The following is an 18,816-nucleotide window of genomic DNA, read 5'->3' on the forward strand; positions in this document are numbered from 1 at the left end:
TGGCCGTGCGCGCGCCCGCGCCCGCGCCGATGGAGGAGGAGGAGGAGGACGCCGCCGGCACGGTCCCCAAAGAGGAGCCGGAGGACATGGACTTCCTGTCTGGGCTGGAGCTGGCCGACCTGCTGGACCCTCGGCAGCCGGACTGGCACCTGGAGCCCGGGCTCAGCTCGCCGGGGCCGCTGTCCTCGTCCGGCGGAGGCTCGGAGAGCGGCGGCCTGTTGAGGGGGGACGAGGACGACGACGAGAGCGCGGCCGCCGAGATGCAGCGCTTCTCCGACCTGCTGCAGCGGCTGCTGAACGGCATCGGAGGCTGCAGCGGCGGCGGCGACCGCGGCGGCGGGGAAAAGAGGCGGAGAAAGTCGCCGGGAGGAGGAGGAGGAGGCGCTGGAGGCGGCGGCGGCGGCGGCGGCGGCGCCAACGACACCAACCAGGCGGCGTCCAAGAGTCCCCGGAAGGCGGCGGCGGCCGCTGCCCGTCTTAATCGGCTCAAGAAGAAGGAGTACGTGATGGGGCTGGAGAGTCGAGTCCGGGGACTGGCAGCCGAGAACCAGGAGCTGCGGGCCGAGAACCGGGAGCTGGGCAAGCGCGTGCAAGCACTGCAGGAGGAGAGTCGCTACCTACGGGCCGTCCTAGCCAACGAGACCGGACTGGCTCGCCTGCTGAGCCGGCTGAGCGGCGTGGGACTGCGGCTGACCACCTCGCTCTTCAGAGACTCGCCCGCCGGCGACCACGACTACGCCCTGCCGGTGGGGAAGCAGCCGCAGGAGCTGCTGGAAGAGGACGACGCGGCGGGAGGAGTGTGTCTCCATGTGGACAAGGATAAGGTGTCGGTGGAGTTCTGCTCGGCGTGCGCTCGGAAGGCGTCGTCTTCTCTTAAAATGTAGGGTCAAGTAATCTGCTCTTTATCCGCGTTTACCCCTTTCTGCACCCTTACACCATGTAAAACACCTTAGTGGGACATCTTCACCGGACACATTTCAGAGGCGGAAAAAAAAGTAATATTAAGTCTTTTAAGTGTTTAAAAGCATGAATGTGACACTGTAACCAACTCCTAATGATAACTTGTGACTATTAAATCTCTCTGACAGTTTCTTTTTTAGGTGATTTCCTTCCTGCCAGGCTCCCGTTGTAGGGGTTACAGAACAGTCGTTCCCGCCTCACAACCTGGTAAGGATCCATCTCTTCACGTAACGCTCATGCTCTGCTGCTTAGGCTAATGGGCAACATCTCAATTTGTGTGTGTGGTTTTTTTGTTTGTTTGTTTTTTTTATTGTTGTTTGCAAGGTGGGAGGGGAATCTTGATTTGGGCCCTGTCCACCCTGGAAACAGACTTGTGCTGGTCATTAATGTACTTAAGTTGCTTCTGGTTGAAATAGCTGTTAAATGTGTCCCCTTGTTCAGAGTTGCGTGTACCTAGCTCTTCTGTCCCCAGTGTGGACATGGCCTTGGATGACATCGGTTCCAACTGTACACTGAAACCTGCTAATAGAGATACAGTTTGGAGACAGTGAAACAGGTGAAGTTGAATGGAAGTTCCGAGTTGTACAAGGTGCAAATTGGAATTCCAATTGTAGAGCAACTTTTCAGAGGTTGACAATAAGTATTTGAGGCATGCACAAATGTATTTTTTTTTCTGGAGATGGCAAATCTCTTAAAATACTTAAGAATGCCTTACAGTTTTCAGTAGAAAATACAGAAATACGTTCTATTTAAGATCTTAATATTTCACCACTTGAGAAGGTGGAAGTTAACATGCCCATCAGATTTCTGTGTTTTAATTAAAGGATGATAAACGAAATGTTTCTTTGAGGACCAGCACAGTAATTACCTATCAACGAGTATGAAGAAATTGTTGAATTTATTTTTGTTGTATTAAAATTTAGGCTAAAGTTTTGTATGATTATTAGATATTGAAGGTTGTGAAATGTGAATGAAAACATGTAAAGTGAGGCTTCACAAAGAATATTTTCTCCATTTCTAAAACCTTTGTCTTATTTAAAAAATACTTTTTAAAATTAAATGGTTCTGGCCACTTAATGATAGATTGCTGCTGTTTTTCCAAAGATGGGAAATATTTCTTCTTTTGAAATCCCTTTTATTGTCCACTTGTCTAAATCTGTGTTGTGATGCTCTGAAATAAAGACTTTAAATTCTTTGTGAAACATCACTGTTTGATAAAGGATATACGTATTTAGCATCCTTGTTTTTCTTTGTGCTAAAGTGGATACAGCTGTTGGGGCAGAAGAGACGGGACCAGCTGCTGGCCACATTTCCTGCTTTATTTTAAAAGGTAGTATAAGAAATAAGGAAACAGAGGTAATATCAGGGCTTCTGCTGTCTTTTATTTTTAAAATGTTCGTAATTAAATATTTTCCAGCAGTCCAAAGATGTAAGTTATCTTACACGTAAGATGTTTTATTTTGTTATTTGGTTATGGAAATGGAATCTTGTTCTTGCACAACTAACTGTAAATGTTTTGTTGCTAGATAATATGATTTGAGACCTAAGTTCGTCTCTGGTTTTCAATATATCACATTTTGTAGAATTACCTACTGCACTTGAGCATGACTGGGTAGTAGCCAACCTTACAACTTGGAGTGATGGACCTGCTTCTACAAGGGCAGGAACAAGCCCCACAGTGCAGCTGCATGGATTTTAGTGCCTACTGAATTATATATATATACATATATATATAAACCAAAAGTAGTTGGGAAATTATTTGAAATGACTAATTTGTGCTCTTTCTGAAGTATGTTAAATGTAGCTTTTGAAACAGAAGCCTTGAATTGAAATTTAATACTTGAACATTTTTGTATATATTTCTTTGTATATAATTTTGTGCAGTACTGATGACAAAAATATGGTGTCATAATAAAATCAGGTTTGTTGATCTTTCAGTTATGGGCTCAAAGAATTTATTCATCTCTAACATATTGGAAATAATGGATGAAAATAGGAAAAATGATTGTTGTTAATTTAGGTCTTACTCAAAAGGTTCTGGAAGCAGTAAGTTCTTTTCCTAAAAATTATACCATTTCTGTGGAATGTTTCTTAACATTAGTGCTTTTCCTGCATTCGAAGTACGGGCTTGGGGAGAATCACTTTCTGCATTGGGATGTTTTGAAATTCCAAGTACAGATTTTTAGAATGTCATTTTATAAATGGCAGTTTGGACAATTAAGAGCTCTTGACAGTGGCAAGATTAGAGTGTCCTGTTTTTAAAGCTGCTTTCTTAGGTTCCTTATGTTTTATTAACTGTCATTTATGTTTCCATTTCATTGTTTCTTTTCTAGTTTTGGTGACAGTGATTTTTTTGTCTTTTTTTTTTTTTTGGCATCAACTCATGGTCTTGTTTTTACATGGTAACTGCATGTATTTAGACCTATCAGGGGGTTTAAATAATTTGATCATATTTATGTGTAAGCACATTTTACTGTAAAAGTTTGGGTTTCTCAATTTACAACAGTTGTTTATTTAAGTGTGTAGTAAACAGTATCTTATAGTGTCCTGTTCACTACTTGTTAATTAAAAAGTTATGATTAATATAAAACTGTTGTCTTACTATTTTTAGAAAATTGTGTTGTTAATAATTAGTCTTTTGATAGCGTTCTGGAATATAAAATAGATTGCTTTGAAATTTTCAGGTTTGGCAGTATTTACTGTGATGGTTGAGAACAATTTAGTATTTGGGGAACTATTTCAGGTTTTATTTCTGATTTGTACCTGAGGTAAAAGTGATAGTAAACCTAAAAATGTAGCTTTTAAATACCTGTCTTCCTATGTAATTCATACATTAATTGACTAACACATATTGGCATAGTATTTCTATCATAGTGACTTAAGTTTTTGACCTTTTTTTTTTTTTACCAGACTTAACTAAAAAGTACAATTGTTAAAAATGTAGTCACACCTCTGATATATTCCAACAAAGTATTCAGAATATTTTAAATATCTGTTCATTTTATACTCGCTAAATTAATCTCTTTCTCTTCTCTTTAAACAGCTTAGCAGTATCTGCAAAAACGAATCTTTTCCTACAACCTGTTAACTGACTGGACTGATGGTAACAGTAATTGTGGGAGCCATGTCGGTCAAAAATTGGCATCTGCTGAAAAACGTGAATGCCATTTCCAAGGTCCCAAATTACTTCTATACTGATTACACTTTCCAGAAATGGAGATATGAAAAGATTCTCTGGAATGCTTGAAAGACTTAATAGAAATCCATGAGACTAAGATAATTTTGGAACAAAATTACACTTACTTTTTTTCTTTCATGGCAGTAATATTAAATTTATTTCATTTTTTAAAAATGTAACCATTGGAGAAGAGAATTATAGTGTTTCATCAAGAAACATTAGATTTTTTACACAATCAAGGACATTCTTTGGAATTAGACTTAGAATGACATAAATAGGCTAGCAGTGATCACAAAACTTACGAGTTTGTATTTCTGGAATGTAAAGAGCCACTTTGGAAGACAGACACTTTGCTGAGTAGAATAAAGTCCTTAACTTAAAGAGCAGTGCTTTTAAATAGATGCATTGATTGTATATTTTGAAAAAGTTATTCTGACAATATGTCTGGGTCATATTGCAATTTAGGGTAACATGAGCATGTGTGCAATCCCAGGGTTGGTTATTTTGGTCATTCTGAGTACTTGATGCTGTTGAATGTGTTGAGGTTTCTGATGCGTGATACAGTTTCTAGCGTTCTTTGTTAACATTTCTGTAGTGTTCTGTAAGGACCTTCATATTCTGGATGATAATGACTTATTTCATATTACAAGTAAAGCACTCAGAGCCCAATCATTTATTATTGTTGGAATATGCTAATACATTTTTCATTCAGCCTAGACTGAGTCATTTTATTTTTGGTTCATTTGGGAAATATGCAGATAGAAGAGGGAGATGGTAGGAAGTAATGTTATTACACTCTAACAGTATGATACTCAAAATTCATTCAGGTTGCTCTGTTTCCTGTATTCATCTGTATGTTCAGTGCTCATAAAGCCAAAAAGTAAAGGGAGTTCCCACAGGCTTACATTTAAAGTGGCCAGTGCACCTATAGTACAGCTGATCACAGCCAAAGGTGTCCATTTGGTGACCTTGAATATGACTCTGATAGAACACAGCATAGACGATTCACTAAGAGTGTATATCTTAATGTGCAGTTACCTGGTTGAGGTATTTTGAAGGTAGAGATTAAGAGCTCACAGATGTAGTCAGTTTTTAAACTAAATGGTTCTTGAAAGTTGAATAGGTAATACTCACTGGTGTTCTCCCCTTTTTATGTTGATTCTAAGTTTTGAGCCCCATGTTTATATTTTTATTGTGTTCCTGGGTCAGTTCTTCCACACTTCCTCTATTTATTAGGAATTAAACACTACACTAAAGAATTTTTACCTAATCACTATGTTTAGAACCCTGTAATACTGTCAGTGTAACAATTTGAATTTTACTGTAGTCCAAGTGTTTCCAAGTTTTGTATCATCCTACACCTTTCTGACTTACTGTCTAGAATTTGCATTTTATTATGTGCACACACATACACGTATCACAGATATAATGAATATGAATTCTTTTAAAGCCATGTACCTGGTCAGAGCAGGTGGTAAACTTCTGAATAGTTTGTCTACTTTAGATAGTAACTATTTTCCTCACTGAGGCGTTCTTAGGTCTGAGCTATAAAGGGCTGAGTTTCCTCAGGTTTTGATGTTATTCACAGTTGATGTCATGTACCTGCCTTCTGAAAAGTTTGGTAGGCTTGTAGCAGTAGACTAAGCATTTACTGCTTAGTTGCCCATTTCTGCTGGTTAAAAAAAAAAAAAAAAAAAAAAAAAAAATAGGATTTGAATATGTGGCAGAGGGATGAGGTTTAGGAATCCTTCCATGATAGCTAGCAGGTTAGGAGTAATGTCCTTGGACCATTTTGAGCATAGTAAACAGTTTGTACTTACCAAACAGCTTATCATTGTATTTTGAATTACTAAGTTGATTATATACCATCTGTATACCTAAGGAATCTAATTTAGTAATAAGTTATTTTTAATTTTGATCAGTTGAATTGTGCAATGAGAATGTAGATGGACAGCTTTGTATCAGAAAGCCTTTACTTTTGCTATCATTCCTTGTGAAATTGGCAATCATGTACAAAATACATTTTCTCATTGTAGTTCTAAAGAAATGTATATTAAATCTGGGGAACTCTAGAAAGGAAGCAAAAGAAATATAACTAACCCAGGGGAAGATATAGTAAACATCTTTTCTTTCTCTTGGAAACTTATCCTTCCCTCATAATTATTATACTTTAAAAAAAAAAAGATTGAATAGAAAAATAGAATCCATGTGCTTTTGAAAGAACAAATCATGGCATTCCAAAAACTGCTAAATCTCACTTAAATTTTAATAGCCTTGTTTTGTTGATGGAGACAAGTGTCCTACTGTGGACCAGAAATCACTAGGTAGATGAAGCTAGCCTTAAACTTGGGACAATGGCTCTGCCCTTTTTTCCTCCCAGTAGCTAGGCATGCCTGGGTATTTTTTCTTTAGATAAAGCTTGTTTCACATGCAAAGCCTTTCCTAAACAAGTCATAGTATTTAGAAGGAATAGTTAAGGTGTACTTATGAAACCATACTTAGTATGGTTTTAGACTTTAGTATACTCTTCTGTGGTGATTAGCTTGTTGCATGGAGAATTGATCTAATGTGCATTATAAAAACTATCCACATTTCATGATCTTAAGCTATGTATAACTAGTGGCTAATATTGACAATGTAGGTATTTGTGGCCATAGAAATTGTTTGACAGTGTTTAGATTCCACAAAAGACTAGGCACAGTGGCATATGCTTTTGGCACAGGCACAGCACGCAGGGAGGCAGAGGCAGCAGGATCTCTGGGAGTTCAAGGCCAGCTTGGTGTAACAAAGGGAGTGACTGGACAGCCAAGCTACATAGAGAAAACCCTGTCGGGGGGGGGGGGGTGGTGGTTACTGAACAGATTCCACAAAAGGAGTAGTTTAAAGAAGAGGGGTATGAAACACTTGGGTTGGGAAGAATACAGTAGATCAAAATGATCTAAGGAAATCACTCCACAAACATACTTCAGAAAACAAAATAGGAAGGTAAGGTGCTGCTGTGCTAGGGAAATTAATTACTCATGAAGGTACTGAGTTTGTGGTTAACTTGCTCAGCATCATACATGGGGAAGGGGTAGCTCAAGTCTTGAGAACCTAAAGAACTACCTCCTAATAGGTAGAAGCTTCAGAAGATAACTTGCTGAGTCCTGTAGCTTTGCAGGGATATGGGCTGAGATTATGAGTGATAATCATGGAAACACCCTCAAGTGAGAAAAATATTTTCCCTTCCTGTTTGGCTTTGTGACGATGGTTTATAATTGCAATGTAGTTATTTAGTTCTTTTACACCAAACTAAATGCCCTGGTGTAAAGGCAGTGTATTGGCAATGTGTAAGAAAGAGTATTGAACTCAATTTTTGTTTGTTGAGCTAGGCATTAAATGTAGGGCCTCATGCACGTTAAGACAGTCACTCTGCCATTAATTTATACTCTCGGCCTCAAAACTATCCCCCTTAGGTAGTTTTATTGGAGGTCTTCCTTTTGTTGCTCTGTAGTCTTTCATTGCAAGTCGGAGTTGCACCTTGTGAAAAACAACGTCTGTATTTTTTAATATTAGAGACAGATTATTTTCACTTTTTATTTTGCTTTAAATCAATGCATTTCAAAGCCAGGTTCAGGTAACTGAAGGGCCTTCATAAGGAGTTTATACTGTCTAGACGCAAGGTATGCTGCAAACACAGTCTGAAGTAAAGTGGGAAGTAACATCTTTCTAAAGACAGGCTTAGAAACTGTAATCCAGTAATTTAAGATGTTTCCTTTCTGTGGTAGAGGGCTTGATTCATACCTGTAAGAAAGCATATTGATAATGAAACACATAAACCCATTTAAGTGTTACTGTAAACGTATCTAGAAGATAATGTCAGTCTTCCTTATTGGCATATGGTAAATGGGTTTCATAGACACTTTCTTTAATGCCTTTATCTTCTGTACTTGGTCTTAAAAATGATTCTGGTTTCTTGTCCCTGTTTAGTTCACCTCTGGGTACACAGAATAAATTGCTATGAGTTCAGAGAATAACTGGAATTTCTTTGGAGTAGAAGGCCTACAGGAAGCAGTTTTCTGATAGCTTTTTCCTTTAGGACACTCTTCAGAATATATGACATGGCTGTGGTGCTGGACCTCCAGCACTCACACTGGCTTGTTTTGTAGCAAGCTTTCAATACACAGATGGGCTGGAGAGATAGCTCAGAGGTTAAAGGCACTGGCTGTTCTACCAAAGGTTCTGAGTTCAATTCCCAGCAACTACATGGTGGCTCAAAATCATCTATGGTGAGATCTGATACCCTCTTCTGGCAAGCAGGATTATATGTAAGCAAACACTGTATACATAATAAATAAAAATCTTAAAAAAACAAAAAAAAAAAAAAACAAAACACACAAATGTAGGCCTGAACTACACAGCATACACCAAGAGGCACAGCATGACAGAGAACTCTCTTAAAAAACTACTGAGAAGGGAAACATTGTTTGGTCTAAATCGATTCAATCTGAGAACATATTTGTTCTTTTTAAGTTCTGAGTTCCTTTTTTTTTTTTTTTTTTTTTGGCTGTAGCAAAGCCTGCGCTTTACTGTGGATGATCTGAAGGAACACAGTTGGCCAACAGGAACTGGGCCTTGCTCTTGGTCCTGGCCACACAGCCCTCAACCACCATAGGTAAATAGGGACAGAATCTGCACAAGCAGCCCCTCCAGCTGCAGAACAGAAGCCCACTGGTAAGGGGCTCTGTGCCCAGCCTGGCACTGACTCCATCCCAGCAGTTAGGTAGTCATACAATTAAAGGTTTTTAAATGAGAAAATAGTCCTACCTGGCAGCAAGGCCCCCATTCACGGGTATAGCCAAAATGATGGGGTATAGACCACCCAGAACTAAACCAACTAGTGCACCCCGTGTCATGGTACAGGTTTCACAGTTCAGCTCACCTAGGAAATAAACTTTGTAAGTGTTGGTCATGATATTTAAGCAAACATGTCTTAAAGAATAGAAGGCTCACATTTTCAGTGACACAGGAAAAATGATGTAAGTCATGCTGTAAGAAATAATAGAGGATGAAATGTGGCTGTGGCTCATTGGGAATACACACTTAGCACGTATTAAGGCCTTGAATAGGAAATCATGATAAAAAAATAATTCTTGATTATGTATTCTCAGAAATTTGGATCAATACTTAAGAAAATAGAATGGCCCTCTTTGGCCCCTGTGGTCCTATCTTTGTTTCCAGTCAGTAGGACACACATAATAGGACCACTCACTCAGTTCACATGATGCAGTAACAGCTAAAATTTCTCTTTGCTAAATATGCATGCACATAGTACTTCAGAGGTTACAGAGTAGTATTCCTACAACATACTTTCCCTTTAAGAACTTCAAAACAGCTGGAGAGATGGCTCAGCAGTACTGGATATTCTCCCAACGGTGCCGAGTTCAATTCCCAGTGCCCATGTTGGTAGCTCACTACTGTCTATAACTGTCATCCCATGGGATCCAGTACCTTCTGGTGTGCAAATGGACATGCAGACAAAACACCCATATACATACTTTTTTTAAAGATTTTTTTTTTTAAAGCCTTCCATACAACGTGGAAATAAATGAGAAACAAAGGCAGCACTGTAGGAATACTTCAGGGAAGTGAGAAGTGTATATACACACACTCATTGTGCTGGTTGGTCTATTTAATGTAATTCAGTTGTAAAACAGGTTAGCAAGATTCAGTGTTCCCAAGTACTGCACTATCGCCTACAGCTACTTGCTATTAGGGAAAGCTGGGGATAGTACGCACTAAAGCAAACATGGGTGATAATGAAATTAAACATACCTGTACTCAAAGGTAAACTTACAGAACTCTCGTAAAACAGGTTTGCTGTCAGAAATGGGATTACGGCCATTGGTAAGCTAGAAGCTATTCGAGCTTGTGTGACATTCAAGATGCGCCGAAACAGACTGTTTGCTATTAGGCCACTGAAAGCAGCATTAAGTCCAATATATGCTGATCCACGTTCAAGTATATTCCTGAGTGTGAGGAAAAAAAACAATTTGTATATTCTCCAAATCTGGTATGTTACAGAACTTAACAGCACCCTGGGAAGAATTACCCCTTACAGGATCATAAAACCAAAATCAAATTATAGCTTCACATTTCTATTAGAAAAAGGCTACTGAAGTTGGGCAACACTTACGGATAGTGGTACTGGCCACACGCAGTTTGCGGGTTGACTTGAGAACTGTTTAGAACTTTGCTCTAAACTACATTAACAGGAAACATGGAAGAGAGAGGTGCTGGCTCTTTTGAGCTCTTGTGATACTTAAAAGGTAAAACACTCTAAGGTGGTACTATTTATTACTGACTTATACCTATTTTGTCTATGAACTTACCTGTAGACAGATGCATATTCAACTTCGTTTCAGTAGTATGGAATTAATGTGTTTACTTTTGCTCTTCCCTCGAGTATTAATATTCAGATTAGGAATTTGAGGTACCAGCATTATAGTGAGACTATGCTATAGTATCCTATGTAGTTTACAGTAACTCATTGATGAAAATTTAATTCATAATTTAACTGGAAAATGAATTTTAAGCCAAAATATTTGCTCTATTATGTTTAACTTTGGGAAATAGCTAAAACTATATAGTACGAACTGAGTAAGATCTTCAGCTTACAAGTCTGGTTTTGTGAGCTGCAGTATGGCTCACTGTTGCATGTTTCTAACCTCTCAACCCACTAGGGTAACCCTGAAACCTCCACTAAGTTCTATGTTTTTTTTGCTTATTTTCAAAGCTCTCCTAGGGCATCATTATTGAAGCATCCTGCATTTTATAAGATCATGCTTTCCTGACCTATCACTGCATTCACCATGCCTGTCATTCCATTCACTGAGAACCTGTTATGTAAAGGTGATTTGCTGCTAAAGCCACAAGAGAAGCTGCATTCTGCCTTGGAGGTTCTCATTGTTGGCTGCATGAGACGACACTGAAATTGAGGTTTTCAGAACTCTTAACGGCTCAGGAAATTAGAGAACTATTAAACGGCAGTAGGCCCAATTTGAGAAGCCTGTTTTTTGTAGGGGTTATACTGAGAACTTGAACACTTTTACAAATATTTAATATAAAAGGCATGAAATGGGACTCGCCCCTATCAACCATGCTCAGAAATAGTGAGGCTGAAACTTGAACATTTTGTTGTCTCCCAACTAAATAGTAATTTGCTCTGGTTGTAAAATTAATTGTTTTGTTTCCAAGCTAAATCCTAATCTTGCTCAGCTGAGTTCTAGCTCAATTCCCAGTGCTCTTTTCTAATTTGGTAAAGATCCCACTGGTAGCCCATTCTCTTCCTTTGTTCCTATCATCTTCTCAATGTTTTACGTAAGTTGTTAGGCTTCCCCTACCTGTGTAAGTGTTCTGTTATTTTATCTCAGGAAACAACTAAATGGGTAGTGTCTATGCAGGGATACACAGCCAAACCTCAACTTCAGTTCCTATTCATGCAGCCAACTATGAAAACCACCAAGGCAGAATGCAGCTTTTCCTGTGGCTTTAGCAACCATGTAAGGGTTACACACTCCTGAGGTTTATCAAGTGCTTAACTACTGTTCAGAATATAGGTAACATTCTGTCTTGTAAGACCTTGAGTGCCAACAAGAGGTGGTGTGGTTTCCATACCTGAAGATGCAGCAGTCTCTACAGTAATGTTTTATATCTTCCACCTCAGCTCTGTGTGTGTCCCAGGGTAACTTACTATGTGGGTTCTTTTCACTGGTGCCTCTCGCTTAACTTTAATAACTGGCTGGGATAGGCAGTAAAGTTAGTTGGATCATTTTGTTCCTGCTTGAAACCCTGTTGTGTCCACCTCTCTTAGTTTCACTGTTTCCTCAAATAGGACAGACCCTGGCTTTGTAAATTCTGTGATCCTGCTCTTCCTAGACCAACTCCCTTTCCTCCTTTTAGAGGTCCCATGACTAGGAAAAGTCAATCAGAGGGTGTAAGGCACCACCTACCTCAAGCCTGACAACCTGAATTTCCTAGCTAGAACCCACACGGAAGGAGAGAACGGACTCCTGGAAGTTGTCCTCTGACCTCAGTACAAGTGTACACACAGCTCAGCCTCTGCTTATCATTAAAGATGTAACTCAGACTGCCAGATGGACAAGGAGGTGTGAGCAGTCTGTAAGTCCACTGTAGCTGCTTACACTGCAATTACATCATGCTATTTTTTTTTTTCTCTCTCGTTTTTTTGAGACAGGGTTTCTCTGCATAATAGCCCTGGCTGTCCTCGACTTGCTTTGTAGACCAGGCTGGCTTCAAACTCACAGAAAGCCACCTGCCTCTGCCTCCCGAGCACTGAGGTCATAGGCGTGCTCCACTGTGCCCAGCTAGCATCATGCTTTTTAAATTATCCTTTTCATATTAGAAATCTTTAAACATCCATTTTCCAGTCATTCCATTTAGAAACATATTCCATGGTACTCTTACTAAAGGTAAGCATATAGAAATAGAGAAGAAAAAAAAAAGATAAATTCAAGTTCTTTTAAGTTATTTATAAATGGGTCCATACAGTTTTATATCACTCTAAAAGATGAATGGAAAGGTGGATTCATCAATTATATATTTCCAAAGACGAGTTCTAGTTTTAATTTCCACAGTGAGTTACATGATGCAGAAAACGGTTAGTGTCTCTGGGCTTCAGTTTTTTTCATCAAAGCAAAAATAAAGCTTAGTTTCCTTTAGTATCCTTTGTTATTTATATGTAATCCAACGAATTTCAGATAATCTGAACAAAATTCTTCTGGTAAAGATATTTTAATACTAAGGAATCTTACCTTTCTGGTTCTGGAAGTTGTTTAATTTTTCTTGATATGATATTAAGTATTAAATCTTCTTTGCTATTACTTGGTTTATGATTTTCCATCTTGGACCTAAAAAACATGACTTCTATTTAAAAAATAAGTATGTAAAAAGTCTTGTAAGATGCATAATTATGGAAGAGTTGTAGATTAATTTTATAATCTGAAAAATCAGTGTATACATAGCATATAACAAAAAACGTTCCCCCTCCCCCAATACAGCACAACAGAAACCAGAACATGAAAAGCAGCCCAGAACTGTGTAAGAGACTTCACAGTCCTGATTTCCTAAACAATTACTACTGGCCTGAAACAAAAATTATTGAAATGTTTAATTCAGACATGGTGACATGCCTGTAGGTGCAGCACTTGGGAGGTGAACCAGGAGATCAGCTCAGGGCTATTGGAGTTTAAGGCCAGCATGAGATACATGAAAACTTACCCACAGGTTAAAAAAAAAAAGAAAAAAAAAAAGCCTGAAGAACTTATGTTCAGTAGACAAGTAGAGGAAAATGCAACAGAGCTTCAAATCGTGAGAAAACAAAAAAACCAACAAGCAGTAAAACCTTGACAAGCCATTCGGTGGAAAACCAAGATCACATAGATGTGTCATTAGGTACCCAGGTTAGTTAAAATTAGAAAATTTCACTTGGAAGCCTTCAGGAAAGCTGTGACATGCTGCTGATGGAACTATAAAATGTATTTAAAGTGAGTGTAACCACTTTGTAAAAAACAACTTGGTGGCAAGGGCTAAAGAATAGTTGAGAGTGCAAAGAACTTCACTCAGTTCTTCAGCTCGCACAATAGGTCTGCGCACAACTCCAGGCAATCAGATGTCCTCTGACAGCAGCAGGTGTGTGCGCTAGTGCACTTGAACACACATGATTGAAAACAAAATCTGGGGCTGGAGAGATGGCTCAGGAGTCGATTAACTTCGTAAGATCGTTTGTTCCTGTTCCAGAGGACCCACGTTCAACTCCCGGCACCCACATAGTAGCTCACAACAGTGACTAAAGGTCCAGAGTGATCTGATGCCTCTTCTGGCCTCTGCAGACAAAGCACAAACGTGCACAAACACTTTGGAACTACTGGCATGACCTATGGTGATTTCTGTATCAGGGTCAATGTCAGAAGAATGGCAGATTAGTTTGCATGGACTCAGCTCTTAAAACAAACAAACAAAAAAACTTGGTGACACATGTAATACTGGGAAGCTGAGGCAGGAGGGTTGTGAGTTCTGGGCTATAAGCCAAGACTTGTCTCGAAACAGCAGTAGCAACAAAACCGAACAAAACCCAGAAATAACCTAATACACACCAGACTGTCTTGGGTCACCGTCCGGCCTTAACCTGCTACAAGTCCTGGGTATCTGTTTTACATACGGAAATGACTTGAAAAATGCTGCCTTGCACAACGCTGCATAAATCTCGACTCAAAATTAACCTCAAAAATACAATGCGGACTTAGACATTAGGTCAGGTTCCAGGACTCAAATCTTGTTTCTTCCTCCTGGTTCTTCTCAGTTAATAAATCCCTATCAAAGAGACACCCTTAAATACCACAAACCTTTCCTCTCCCGACCCTGGCATTAACCACTCACCACTCGGGAGGAAGGACGGTCCCTTCCGGCCGCGCCTCGGCCTCCGCTGCTCGCCCAGGCCCTCCCGCGCCCGACTTTAGCACGCCCTTCGCTCGGCTCCCCTCGGCTCCATCTTTGGCTGACACGTGACTGCGGCCGCCTCCGCTTCCTGTGGAGGGCTTCCGGTGGCCGAGAGGCGGCGGTCCCCGAGCCGGGGGACAGCCCACGGAAGCGGCCGTCGGCGGGCCGGCGTCCCGACGCCTCCCGGGCGCGCAGCCCGACTTCCGGGTCTCCGGGCTCGCTGCAGGCCCGGGCCGGCGGCGCCCGCGACCGAGGTAGCCCGAGGCCGGTGCCGTGCTCCGCCTCGTGGCTCTTCAGCTCTCTGTGCCATGTTGTGCTGTGGGTGACCTCCAGCAGAACGTGAGCAATTCCAGAGCGAGTGCTTGTTTTCCTCAGCATTCCCCGTGCCTTCCGGAACCCTGCTCTTGTGAAGCAGGGTTAGGGGAAGGTGGTGAGGAGGTAACCTGAGAGATGAGGGGGCCAGGCCTGACAGTGCACGCCTTAAACCTAGAATTCAGGAGTCTGAATTCTGAATTCTGCGAAGTCCAGGCCAGCCTGGGCTACGTACGGGTTCCAAACAAAACAGCCACGAGTGCTAGGGTCTCTGTAAGTCAGTTTGGAGCCAGATTTCTCAGGACTTCCGTCTCAGTTCTCATCTGCTCCTTTCTACATCTGCAAAAATAGGAGGGGACAAGATTCTTTGACTGGTTATTTTTGTACAGTTGTGAATAGACTATAAAGATACCTACCAAATTGAGAGTCCTGGAATCTTATCAGAGAACAATGAATAGAGCCTCGGAAAACTGACCTGAGAGGCAGCAAGTCAGCCCTAATAAAACCCAAACGTTACTCAGAGCCCTGTGGAACCACACCGGGGTCGTCTGCAGGAGCAGCAGTTGCCCTTAATCACTGAGCGTTTCTCCAATCCTGCTTATCTTTTCGTTGTTCGGTGCTCTGATTAGGACAGTGCTGGTTTCTAAGTGTAATTTAGCAGCGGGGATAGTTTGTATCTTTTTGACGTTATTTGCTGAATATTTGGTGGGATCACCAAGACTCCTGAGCCTGGGGTTTTCCTGGTGAGGAGGATTGTATCCATGAGTTCAGCGTCTGTATTAGATACTTGGTGTTCTACTTACAGATAATCTCAGACTGAACTTCGAAACTTTGCACAGGACAAAATGAAATGTCCTTTTGGTCTAAATTTTCAAGCTTATAAGATTAAATTGTTTAATATCTTTGGACTCATTTGTCTTCCCTTGACGGTGGTTTTTCAAATCTATGGTGCCTGATCAGTCTGGCTAATTAATTATAATTATTTTTACCTTCTTGGTTGGTTTTTGTTTGTTTGTTTGTTTCATTGATTTCCTTTTAATGTTGGGTTTTCAACGTGGATTTTTCTTCTCTGCTATTATGTCCTACATAAGTTTTCTTTTTATTTTCTGGTTTCTTAAGAGTGTACATAGGTGAGGTCATTGCTTTGAGATAATTTTGCTCTTTGGTATGTGTGTTTAATGTCAGAAGTTTCCCTCTAAGTAACTTTTGCTTCCACAGATTTTGAAATTTAATGCAAAATTATATTTATTTAATTAAAAGGTTTTGTAATTTCTTTTAGGTTTCTTGACCTATGGGTTATGTAGAAGTTTCTTGGTTTTGTAATCTATTTTTAATTTTCAGTTGAGTTCTATATTGCTTGGAGAACATAACTTGGTAGGATTTGAATCCTTTAAAAATGTACTGATATTTATAAGCAGAATCTGCTTGGTTTTACATGTGTACCTGATTAGAATGTGTAACTTCTGTTGTGTCAAGAGTTCCTGAAAGCAACAATGAAGACTCATTGGGTGGTTATGCTCCTTTGCTGTCTTTCAGCTTGTAGAGGTGGGGGTCTGTGTTGCTCTAATGGCCTGAGACTCCTGTGAATAGAAATGATTTTCCTCGCTCATCTCCCTGAACATCTACGAATGTAGGCATGTGCCTCTATGCCCAGGGGACAGTATTGTGTGAGTGATCGTCTAATTTATAATTCTTCCTAATTTATACCAAGTTTTATTTTAAGTAACAAGTTACTGAACTCTCCAACTGTTACAGGAAAATTTCCTTTTTTTTTCAGTTATTTTGTACATTTTCCAGCTCTGTTATTTGTTCAACAAAGGACAAATGTTCCTTGTATCATTGTGAAATGGCCTTCTTAACTCTTGGTAGTACTTATTATAAAACCTGCTTTAATACTAACACACCTACTCCAAAAACTTGATTCATTTCAGTACAAGAGAGGCCTGCCCTTGTATGTGCACACGCGTTTACCCGAGAGAATGGCGCTGATAAATGAGGCAGACTAGAGTCTCATTCAATAACCCACTTTATTCTGAGCACCAGACAATTTATACTTGGAGGGTTACGAGGAATCACATGAGTATACTATACCCTCACATGGGCAAGCCGCATGTAAAGAACATATTTCCATAGAGGCATATAAATAAATAACAATAGCCAGCTGTAATGAATAATTTAAGTACACTTACTCCTATCTCCTACATCCGGGAGGGGCAAGAAAGCATAATTCAAGAACAATGGTGTATTTTTTGAGGAAACTGAGGGCACAGAACTCTTGTCATGATTTCTTGGAGTTTTTTCACAATCGCCCAGGACCCTCATGACTGCATTCGTGGACTACGTTCTGACACGTTACGGGTATCTGCACACCTGTGTGCAGATGGATGGCGGAGGTCAGCATGGGTGTCTTCCTCTATTCCTCTCTCATTATTGTTTGAGATCGGATCTCCGTGGAACCTGGAGTATACCGACTCAGTAAGAATAGCTGCCAGCAGCCCCAGGATCCTCTTGTTTCCCAGGCCTGGGATCACAGGTGTACCTACCACAGTTAACGTTTACATGGGTGATAGCGATCCAAAGCCAGATCCTTGGGATGCATAAGCTATCATTTTTCCTTTCACTGGCCATTACAAAAACAAAAAACAAAAACTTTCAAATCAGGAAATGTACATTTACCCTTTTATTTGTCAGTTTCAGGATTCTTTGTTCATTTTCTGACTCTAAAACCCAAAATACTTCCTTTCACATTTCCAGGATGTGGATTTGTTCACATTTTATGAGTCTAAGGAAATTTTAGTCTACAAAGTTAAGTATTGGTTTGTAGAAAAACTACTGATTTTTGTATGTTGATTTCATACCCTTCAACTTTACTAAACTTATTAGTATGGATAATTTTGGAGTGGATTCTAGGTATTCTGGGTTCACAATTGTATCACCTACAAATAAGGACACATTCTTTTTCTCCTTTCCCATTTGGATGGTCTTTATACTTTTTTTGTGTGTGATTGCTCTGGATAGTACTTTTTTGGTTCTGTGTTGCATAACTGTGGCAATGTGGGTGTTCTTGTAGGAAAAGATTACCTTACCCCTATGAGAATAAGGTTAATTATAGGTTTGCCATATATGGCATTTATTATGTTGAGATGTATTTCTTCTGTATTAAATTTGCAGTTTTTATCATGAAGGGATGTTGAATTGTTTCAAATGGTTTTGATGCAACTATTGAAACAATAATATATAGGTTTGTCCTAAACTAAGTTAATGGGCTGTAGTTCACTTACTGGTTTGTGTATGTATTTCACTTAATGGTTTGTGAATCATTTTTGCATTCTCAAAACAAATCCCACTGGATGGTGTACCATCTTTTTGATGTATTGTTGGTTTGCTATGTACAGTAATCTTTAAATAAAAATATTTTACCTTTCTTTATTAGTGTTTGTCTGTGTTTGCTTGTAAAAGAAACTTTATTTGCCAGGCTCACTGTGGGAATAAGATCACCCTTTCTAGCTCTTTCTGGACTCTAGCTGGCTGTTTCAACTCAACTGTTCTGGTTCAAACTCCTCTCCAAGCTGACCGATTCAAATCTGGATTCTCTTGGCTTCTTCTGAATTGCTCTGTTTCTGAACTCCATGAGCTGAACTTCACAGAACTGCAAAAACTCAAGTGAACTCAACTGCACTCCACTGAACTGCACCAAACTGCCTGTACTGTATTCTACTGTATTGTTTTCTCTACTTTCTCTCTATTGTACCCTACTATACTCTCTCAACTCTACTACTTTTAAGTAGCTTCTCTTTCCTGTCTGTTGGGCATATCTCATCTCTAACGCATTCTTTCAAATCTTTCATTTGTCACTTTGTCTTCCCTTC

The 18,816-nt window shown here is 39.9% G+C and overlaps 2 protein-coding genes across 3 annotated transcripts; one reads left to right on the forward strand and one right to left on the reverse strand.

The window, feature by feature from the left end:
• The first annotated feature begins 6 nt into the window (after positions 1 to 6).
• Crebzf (CREB/ATF bZIP transcription factor) lies at positions 7 to 4,519 on the forward strand. Its single transcript, XM_055623117.1, has one exon. The coding sequence runs from the start codon at positions 30 to 32 to the stop codon at positions 882 to 884; it is 855 nt and encodes a 284-aa protein (XP_055479092.1). The 5' UTR covers positions 7 to 29; the 3' UTR covers positions 885 to 4,519.
• A 3,181-nt stretch (positions 4,520 to 7,700) lies between these two features.
• Tmem126a (transmembrane protein 126A) lies at positions 7,701 to 14,722 on the reverse strand. 2 transcript variants are annotated; one of them, XM_055623120.1, is made up of 5 exons: positions 14,576 to 14,722; positions 12,952 to 13,047; positions 9,953 to 10,146; positions 8,945 to 9,059; positions 7,701 to 7,921 (listed from the first exon to the last, which is right to left on the reverse strand). In XM_055623120.1, exons 2-5 carry the CDS (start codon positions 13,038 to 13,040, stop codon positions 7,729 to 7,731), a joined length of 591 nt encoding a protein of 196 aa, XP_055479095.1. In that variant the 5' UTR covers positions 13,041 to 13,047; positions 14,576 to 14,722; the 3' UTR covers positions 7,701 to 7,728. The 2 variants fall into 2 exon arrangements, with proteins under 2 accessions (XP_055479095.1, XP_055479094.1); XM_055623119.1 differs by having other exon boundaries at positions 12,952 to 13,063; positions 14,576 to 14,717.
• Between the last annotated feature and the right edge of the window lie 4,094 nt (positions 14,723 to 18,816).

This window comes from Psammomys obesus, unplaced genomic scaffold (assembly GCF_907164565.1).
Source record: "Psammomys obesus unplaced genomic scaffold, mPsaObe1.curated_primary_1811, whole genome shotgun sequence".
Lineage (NCBI taxonomy): Eukaryota > Metazoa > Chordata > Mammalia > Rodentia > Muridae > Psammomys > Psammomys obesus.